Here is a 9,521-nt window from a genome sequence, read left to right on the forward strand (position 1 = left end):
TCCTCTCACCCCGCCCCCCACCTCTGGCCTGCACCCCAGCTCTTGTATGCATAAATAAATCAATCTTTACAAAAGATAAAATAAAAAGTCCAAATCTGTGCACGCAGCGAGCGCCCCCCGGTGTGCCAGGCACACACGCCCGCAGCCTGGTGGGGCCGGGACGCCGGGGTGCCACTGTCAGGTCTCTGCGCGCTCCCCCATATCTGAGAGTTCAGCTGCACACGCAGCATTAAAACGAGCAATTTTCGGGCCTCCACGGTGGCGCAGCCGGGGCTCCAGGGCCTGGAGCGCCTGGAACCGGCGGCTCTTCGCGGGCTGGTGGGGGGGGGTCGGGGGGGGCGCTGGGGCTGCGGGGGCGGGGTGGCCGGGGGCAGGGTCCCCCCGCGGCGGTGGACTCGGCTGCCCAATGGGGTCCTCCAGTCCCCGCGGCGCTTCCCGCCCGGCTGCGCGAGAGATGACGCGGCCTGGGGGAGCCGGTGAGGGCGAGGCCTGGGGGTGCCCGAGGGGCGCGACGGGGCGAGGGGTGGGGGTGCGGGGCCTGGGGGTGCCCGAGGGGCGCGACGGGGCGGGGGGTGCGGGGGCGGGGGGTGCGGGTGCGGGGGCCGAGGCCCGCGGTCGGGGCGGGAGGAGCTGAGGGGCGGGGCGGCGGCCCGGGGCGCGCGCCGGGTCGTGGGGGGCGGCGCGGAAACCCCGCCCTTCGCCCCTCCCGAGCCTCCGCCCTCCCAGGCTCCCGCGACCGCGCGGGGCCCGGCGCCCCCATGGCGGACCCGAAGCTCGTGGTGGTGTTTGGCGCCACAGGTGAGCGAACCCCCAAAGGGACAGCGGCGCCGGATCCCCTTGTGTGGCCGGCCCCCCGGAACCCGGCCCCCCGGAACCAGGACACCCCCTCCCCCGCGCGGGGGGACGTCGCGGGGGTGAGATGCCTCCGACCCCCATCCCGCAAGGGGGGGTGTGGGGGGCGGCCCTGGGGCCCGAGCAGGTTCCCTTTATCTGAGAGATTCCCCACAACATCCCCGGGCAGCCCCCGCCTCCGGCCCGGCGCCCCACCCGCCGCTGTTGGCGCCGTGCTCGAGTGTCCTGCGGAGGAGAGCTGCTCGCACGCGCGCGCACGGTTATATATATATATAAAAGATTTATTTATTTATGCAAGCACTGGGCACAGTCAGAAGCGCGGGAGGGTGAGAGAATCCACCAGAGCCAGAGCGGGGAGCAGAGCAGGCAGAAGGACCGAAGGACACTGCTGAGGGGAGCAGCGGGCGGCAGGAGAGGTCTGCGCGCCATGCGGGACCCTCGCCGGAGGCGGGGATCGAACCGGCGCTGCAGAGGCTGCGGGCAGCTTCGCAACCCAGCGCTCAACCGCTGCGCCACCAGGGGAGGCCCTATATATATATATATTTTTTTAAGATTTATTTATTTATACATACAAGAGCAGGGGTACAGGCCAGAGATGTGGGGAGGATGAGAGGATCCACCAGAGACAGCGTGGGGAGCAGCACAGGCAGACTGACGAAATACTCTGCTGAGGGGAGCAGAGGGTGAGACAGGAGAGGTCTGCGCGCCATGTGGGTTGCTCCAAGGTTGGCGGGGATCGAACCGGCGCTGCAGAGGCTGCAGACAGCTTCACAGCGCTGCGCCCAGCCGCCTGCACCACCAGGGAGGCCCTCTTTTATTTATTTATTTTTTAAAAGATTGATTTATTTATGCACACAAGAGCTGGGGTACAGGCCAGAGATGCAGGACATGAGAGGATTGACCAGAGACGGAGTGGGAAGCAGAACAGGCAGATCTACTGAAATCCACTGCTGAGGGGAGCAGCGGGGAGACAGGAGGGGTCTGCCTTCACCATGTGGGTTTCTCCCTGGCCGGTGTGGGTTCGAACTCAGTGCTGCAGAGGTTGCAGATTGCTTCATAGTGCAGTGCTTAGCCCCTTGCGCCACCAGGGAGGCCCCACACAGGTTTTTTTTTTTTTTTTAAGATTTATTTATTATTTATTTATACAAGCACCGGGTACAGTCAGAAGCGCGGGAGGGTGAGAGAATTCGCCAGAGCAGAGAGCAGAAGTCAGAGTGATGAAGCACACTGCTGAGGGGAGCAGCGGGAGGCAGGAGAGGTCTGCGTGCCATGTGGGACCCTCACCTAGGTGGCCGGGAATTGAGCCGGCGCTGCGGAGGCTACGGGCAGGTTGGCAGCCCAGCGCTCAACCGCTGCACCACCGGGGAGGCCCCCCCACCACAGGTTTATAATGCTAGCATTTTATTTTGCCCCCACCTGTTTTTTCCTTTCTATAATTAAAAAATAATATGTAACAGCTGTATTGACTGTTGACCTAGTATATGATTCATCCATTTAAAATACGGGTTTTATTGGGTTATTATGTATTCACAGAGCCCTGGGACCATCGCCAGCGCCAGCGTTAGGACATTTCATCACCCCAGACCCACTCGCAGCCACTCACAATTTTCCCCCAGCTTTGCCCCCCCCACCCCGCGCAGCCACGCGTCCGCTTCCTGCATAGATTTGCCTGTTCTGGGCCATTCATGTAAATGAAGTCATAAGCTATGCTCCGTTTTGTGTTCGGCTTCATTCAGCATGTTTTATTCGAGGTTCATCATGTTATGACAGGTGTCAGAGCTTTGTTGCTTTTCATGACTGAGTAATTCTCCGCTGTGTGATGATGGGCCAGGTGCTGTTTATCCCCTCACCCACTGATGGACATGTGCTTGTTTCACTTGTTGGCTGTTAGGAATAATGCTGTGAACAGTTTGTATGGGAGATTCCACGTGGAGTTTGTCTCACTTCTGGGTGCCCACCTAGGAGTGGACTTGCTGGATCACAGGGTTATTCTGGGCATAGTATTTGGAGGACCCGCAGGACTGTTTTCCAAGTGACTGCGCCATTTTACATCCCCACCAGCAATGTAGGAGGGTGGCTGTGGTTCTGTCACTTGCCTTTTCCACTCCAAGAGGTGCCGTAGTCACCCATCTGAGTCACAAAATAGATCTGCCACGGGCTCAAATCACTGTTGTGTGGATTTATCACTTATCCAACCAGATTCCCAGACCACTTAGGCTGTCTGTAAATTTACACTATTGTAGTGGTGCTGCAGCCAGTGTTCTTGTACATAGATGCGTGGCTTTTTATTTTCCTCTTTTTTTTTAAGATTTATTTATTTATGCATACAAGAGCTGGGGTACAGGCCAGAGATGCAGGGGGTGAGAGGATTCACCAGAGACAGTGGGGAACAGAGCAGGCAGATTGACCAAAGCACAATGCTGAAGGGAGCAGCGGGCGAGACAGGAGAGGTCTGCCTCCCCATGTGGTTTTCTCCCTGGCCAGGGATAGCTCTCCTGCTGCAGAGGATGCGGATTGCTTCATAGTGCAGTGGTTAACCCCTTGAGCCATCAGGGAGGCCCTTTATTTTCCTCTTTTGATGATTCTTATTTTTATAATTTTCTGGTCCCTTTTTTTTTTTTTTTTAGATTTATTTATTCATTTATACAAGCGCTGGGGCCTCCCCGGTGGCGCAGCGGTTGAGCGCTGGGTTGCGAAGCTGCCCGCGGCCTTGGCGGCGCCGGTTCGATCCCCGGCTGCTCCCCGGCCACCGGAGGAGGGTCCCACATGGCGCGCAGACCTCTCCTGCCACCCGCTGCTCCCCTCAGCAGTGTGCTTCGGTCCTTCTGCCTGTTCTGCTCCCCGCTCTGGCTCTGGTGAATTCTCTCACCCTCCCGCGCTTCTGACTGTACCCAGTGCATGTATAAACAAAACAAAACAAGCAAGCAAACAAATAAATAAATAAATAAAAACATGCCTCTATAAATAAATAAATAAATAAATAAATAAAAGAAAATGTTCATCTAAAAAAAAATTTATACAAGCGCTGGGTACAGTCAGAAGCGCGGGAGGGTGAGAGAATTCACCAGAGCCAGAGCAGGGAGCAGAGCAGGCAGAAGGACCAAAGTACACTGCTGAGGGGAGCAGCGGGCGGCAGGAGAGGTCTGCGCGCCATGTGGGACCCTCACCGGCGGTCAGGGGTCGAACCGGTGCTGCAGAGGCTGCGGGCAGCTTTGCAACCCAGCGCTCAACTGCTGCGCCACCGGGGAGGCCCTTCTGGTCCCTTTTTAAAGAAGATGTAGGTAGTAGTTGACTTCTGAAACTAAGAGGCGTGTCCACGGCTATTGGTATTTCTGTATTTTATGTGCTAAATAATTCAAAATACATTAAGAAACCTGTAGGAAAGGTGTGAGTGTGATACCTGCTTGAGCGTGGGGCCACGCTGGAGCCAAGATGCTGAGTGAGAGAAGCCAAACGCAAAGGCTCCACTTTGTGTGATGCTGTTTCTGTGACACGCCCAGAACAGGTGAACCCGCAGAGACAGCAGAGAGGGGACAGAAGCGGGGGTGAGGAGTGAGTGGGAGCACAGGGATACTTCTGGGGGCACTGTAAATGTTCTAAAGTTCACAATCTGAGTAGCAGCCTGAAGAGACGCAAAGCCACTGCACTGCACTTTCAAAGGGCGCGTGTCACTGGTGTGAATTCTCTCTCAGTGAAGCTATTATTTTTGAAAGGGTGTCCGGCAGGATGAACGGGAATTAATTGGTGGTTTCCCTGGCAGAGAGCCCCCGGGAGCTTCACCGGGTGACTCCCAGGCAGACGCACCCTCTGGGCCTTCTGGTTCTTCGCAGGTGCCCAGGGGGGCTCAGTGGCCCGGACGCTCCTGGAGGACGGGACATTCAGGGTTCGAGTGGTGACTCGGGACCCCGGACAGAGGGCAGCGAAGGAGCTGCAGCTGCAGGGTGCAGAGGTAGTGCGGGGTGACCAGGATGACGAGGCCAGCATGGAGCTGGCCCTGACCGGGGCTCACGCCACCTTCATCGTGACCAACTACTGGGAGAACTGCAGCCAGGAGCAGGAGGTCAAGCAGGTGAGGGCAGGCAGGAGGGGAGCCCCATTTCTAGCTTGCCAGAGGGGCTGACCCCTGCCAGGAACACTGCTGAGGGGAGCAGCGGGCGGGACAGGAGAGGTCTGCTATGCCACGTGGGTCAGCTCCCTGGCCAGGGATCAAACTTGCTGCAGAGGCTGCGGGTAGCTCCACAGTGCTGTGCTTAACCCCTTGTGCCACCAGGGAGGCCCTGCAGAGACCTTTCTTCCAAGTCAAGTCTCAGGTGCCCGGGGCGATGACGTGTCCGGGTCTTTTTGGAGGCTGCCCTCCACCTTCCTCACCCCTCTGCAGTGGTCGGTGAGGCTGGAGGCTTGGTGAGGTCTGGCATCCTGGGCCACACAGCTAGGTCACCGCAGAGCAGGGTCTGAGACCCAAGCCCGTGTGCCTGAGCGCTGAGCTCCACCACCCCCCGGCATGGTCCTCGGCTCTCCAACGAGGCGGCCTGGCACCCGGGACGAGGCCCACCGAACCCTCCCCGGGCAGCCCGCCGCTGAGTGCACGTGACCACATGTGTGATGTAGACCATAGGGGGCTTCGGCCCCACGGTCAAGGGTGTGTTCCCAGGGCGCGTGGCCTTTTCACGCCGAGTGGTGCCCGGCTCCGGGCCCCGTCCCGCGGCCGCTCTGCACTTGGAAAGCCCGGCCTCCCTCAGCCGCGGGTCCCCCTTCTGCCCCCCAGGGAAAGCTGCTGGCCGACGTGGCCAAGCGCCTGGGCCTGCGCTACGTGGTCTACAGCGGCCTGGAGAACATCAAGAAGCTGACGGCCGGGAAGCTGGCCGCGGGCCATTTCGACGGCAAAGGGGAGGTGGAGGAGTATTTCCGGGAGCTCGGCGTCCCCATGACCAGCGTGCGCCTGCCCTGCTATTTTGAGAACCTGCTCTCCTACTTCCTGCCCCAGAAAGCCCCAGACGGGAAGGGTTACTTGCTGAGTGAGTGTCTCCGTCCTCGGCCCTACGCCGCCGCGGGCTGTGGGGTGTGGAAGGCGGGCTGTGGCCAGGGGCTGCGGGTGGGAGGCCTGGCTTCCCCATGTTGAGCCTCGGCCTCCGTTCTGTGGACGTGGTGCTGACCCCGGAGGGGCGATGAGCTCCACCCCATGTGGCCACACGGGCTTCTGTCCCATGGAAAAGCTGCAGAGATCAGGCACTTGTCCTCCTTCAGAGACAAGGAGAGGGTTCGGGCAGCGTGCCGCGGGGCGGAGTTTGCCAAGCAGGAAGCTCGCGGGGCACCTCTGTGAAGTGGGCGCACAGCACCCCCGGCCTGGCGGCACCCTTTACAGTTTGCAAGGCTGTGCTTGGGCACCCGTGTTCACTCTCTGAGTGGCAGCTTCATCCTGCAAACCCCCGGGTGGCCTGAGTGGGCAGCTGCTGTGGCCTTTAGACAGGCGAGGACAGCGGCAGGACCCATGCCCTCCCGCGCAGGCAGACACTGCCCTCCCGTCCGGGGAGCCACCTGCGGCAGAGTCGCCGGGATCTGGACGTCTGCGCCAGGCCCTGTCCTCAGCCCTGGCCTTCCCCTCGAGGTGTCTGGGCCCACCTGGGTTCCCACCTTGGGAATTGAGGCTCAGATGCAGGGGTGCCTGGGGAGCAGCCGCTCCCTTCCTTCCCCTTGTTCCCACCTGAGCCCCAGAGGTGGATGGGCCTGGTCCTTGCCCTCCCCCCAAGAATGAGTCACAGACTCGGGCCCCAGGCAGAGCTGGAGCCCCCTGCCTCCTGCCTCACCCCTGCCTCTGCTCCACCACACACACCTTGAGGGGTTGGGTTGCAGGGGCGCCGTGTCCGGGCGGGAGAACCCCCCCTCCGGGAAGGGCGCTGTGCGTGCCGGACACCTGCCAGCACTTCGGTCTCCCTGTCCACCCCCAGGCTTGCCCATGGGTGAGGTGCCCATGGACGGCATGTCCGTGACCGACCTGGGGCCCGTGGTGCTCAGCCTGCTGAAGATGCCGGACGCACACGTCGGCCAGAACCTGGGGCTCAGCACCTGCAGGCACACGGCGGAGGAGTTCGCGCGGCTGCTCTCCAAGCACACGGGCCAGGCTGTGCGGGACGCCAAGGTGGGCCTGGTGACCGGGAAGGGGCCTCTGGCTGCCCAGCGCCCTGCGCAGGGGAAATCATGGGCTGGGCTTGGGAGCCACGTGTGGCCGCCCGGTGCGGTTCCTGGCTTACGGGGCTGGCCACGTGCAGAGGGTGTCCAGCGGGGAGGGACAGGAGGAAGCATAGAAACAGCTGCTGGACTCCTCTCGAGGGCAGGAAGGCTTGGCCCCACCCTGGACCCCCTTCGCCTGGCTGGGTGGCCAGGGCCCGTGGTCCCTCCTCTCCTCTGACCACCTTCCTGCCCAGAATCCCGCCCCACTTCACTACATCACGCTGCTTTGCTATTCTATTCTGAGTAAGAACTTCTCATTCAAGAAAGTTCGGGAATCTCCAAGCGATTCCAAGACAAAACCATCTAGAGCCCCAGCCCCAAGCAAAGCCATGGTGGAGAGGAGGCCAGGGGCTGCGTTTCAGGTGGAGCCTGGCCCCAGCCCCTCACACCCACCAGAGTGTGTCACCTCCAGGGCCTAGGCCCTGAGCCCACCCTGCCTCAGTTTCCTCACCGCTGGACGCAGCCTGTGACCAGTACCCGCCCCCTTGGGAGGTGAGGGCTCAATGGAAAGGTCTCGCCGATGCTTCCTTAGCCTAACCCCGCTGTGGCCATCTGTAAAGGCAGGCCCGAGGCAGGTCACGGAGGGTGTGAGCAGTTAAGGTTCAGCTCGGTCGGGAAAAGGGGAGCAAGAGATATAAGCTGTGCTCCCGTGGGAGAGGCTGAGATGTTTTCATCCCGACCTTGAAAGGACAGGATTTCAACTGACCTAGAACTGGGGTTTTCGGACTTCTCTTCGGGAGGGTGGTTTTTGGGGGAACACTCAGTGAGGGCGGGGGCAGGGCAAGGTGCCAGCGGCGGGTGGGGTGCAGGTCGCGGGGCTGGGTCACCCACCGCCCTCTGCTTCCAGACAACCCCTGAGGACTACGAGAAGCTGGGCTTCCCCGGCGCCCGGGACCTCGCCAACATGTTCCGTTTCTACGCCCTGCGACCCGAGCGGGACATCGAGCTGACCCTGCGGCTCAACCCCAAGGCCCGGACGCTGGAGCAGTGGCTGGAGCAGCACAAAGGGGACTTTGCCTGGCTGTGACCCTCCTTGTCCTCAGCCCGGCTGCCTGGCTGGGGGTGGGGCACAACCGCCATCCTTTCTTGTGTTACAATTTTCTTTTTTAATAAAGGCCATTGTTCTTACAGATGGCTTCCAGAAGAAAGGGGCTTTGTTCGCGGGGCTTGGGTTGGGGTGGCAGCTGCAGCGACTGGTGAGGCCCAGGCCTCCCCCCCTTCAAGGAAGTGGTGTGAGGGGCAGGAGAGCATTAGGCCACTGAAGATACTTCAGACACAAAACCATAGCTGGGCCTAGGCTGTTGCCACATTTGCGGTTCACTCACAGACCAGGGGGCCTTGACAGTGAGGGCCACCCCCCAACCCCGAGCCGGGAGGCCCTTCGAGTCCCTGCACGGCCCTCCATCCCCAGAAAGCTGGTCACTTGTTTTTCCTGAGCTCCTGGGCAGGGACCTTCTTGCTCTCCCCACACCCCTGGGGGCCTGCCCTCAGGTGTAGCCCTAGGAAGCCTGAGCTTCAAAACAGGCTGGAAGAAGTGCCAGGATCTCCGTGGTCGGACTTTAGTGATGTGTTGTGACAGCAAATGCTGGGAAGCGAAAGCAGGGGGTGGGGGGGGTCACAGCCACTACATCCTGGTCACTTAGGAGAAGTGGCCCTGAGAGCACAGGCCCCGCACCCCAGATTCGTGGCCGGCTTGCTTCTGCCTCGTGGGCCTGCCCGCTCAGTGATGAGATGAGGCCAGGAACCAGCAATGGCACCGTGAGCCATTCATGCCCCTCAGGCCGCTCCCAGCCTCTCTGCCCAACCTGGCGGGTGCGCGCCCACCCCCGCTCAGCCCAGACCCCACGGTGACTGAGCCCCGCGCCGGGCCCACCCACACGCATGGGGGCTCCTGCGCATGTGCCAGGAGGCCAGGCCTGTTAAACTGCCGTCAGCTGGACTGGTACATAAGGAACAAGCTTTACCCTTCCTCTGCAGATACAATGGAGTAAGAAAAATCTATGGAATGGAGACGGTGACGTGTGGGGACCGGGAGGCCGCACAGACTCTTCGGGGTGGGCCCCCAAGGAAAAGCTACACAACGCATTCTAAAACATTCATGCAAACCAGCACACGTGGCCTGGCCTAAGGAGGGCGTGTCGGAGCGCCCCATAAGTGGCCTGCGGTGGACAAACACCAGTGACACCCACCCAAGCCACCGCAGAAGCCGCCTGAGCTCTTTCAAAGAAGAAATGACCACAGTTTAGGATTTAAATATCTTTTTGCAGTAGATAATCTTATTTACATTGATACAGAACCATTTTACATTCTTAACTCAAACACTAGCCGATGCTTTATTTTAGTAAATGGTGAAGGAAACAAAAGGAAACTATTCAACAGTTGTCTTCATCGACCTGCCTCAGCACGCGGGGGCGGGGCGGACAGCCGGGGCCAGGACAGGC

At 60.4% G+C, this 9,521-nt stretch overlaps 1 protein-coding gene across 1 annotated transcript; it reads left to right on the forward strand.

Moving 5' to 3' along the window:
• Window positions 1-758: 758 nt before the first annotated feature.
• NMRAL1 (NmrA like redox sensor 1) lies at window positions 759-8,191 on the forward strand (the record flags this gene model as incomplete). The annotated part of the gene is made up of 5 exons (XM_084251607.1): window positions 759-798; window positions 4,683-4,921; window positions 5,618-5,867; window positions 6,798-6,988; window positions 7,928-8,191. The coding sequence occupies 5 exons, from the start codon at window positions 759-761 to the stop codon at window positions 8,105-8,107; spliced, it is 900 nt and encodes a 299-aa protein (XP_084107733.1). The 3' UTR covers window positions 8,108-8,191.
• Window positions 8,192-9,521: the final 1,330 nt, after the last annotated feature.

Source organism: Talpa europaea, assembly GCF_964194135.1.
Source record: "Talpa europaea genome assembly, chromosome: 12".
Lineage (NCBI taxonomy): Eukaryota > Metazoa > Chordata > Mammalia > Eulipotyphla > Talpidae > Talpa > Talpa europaea.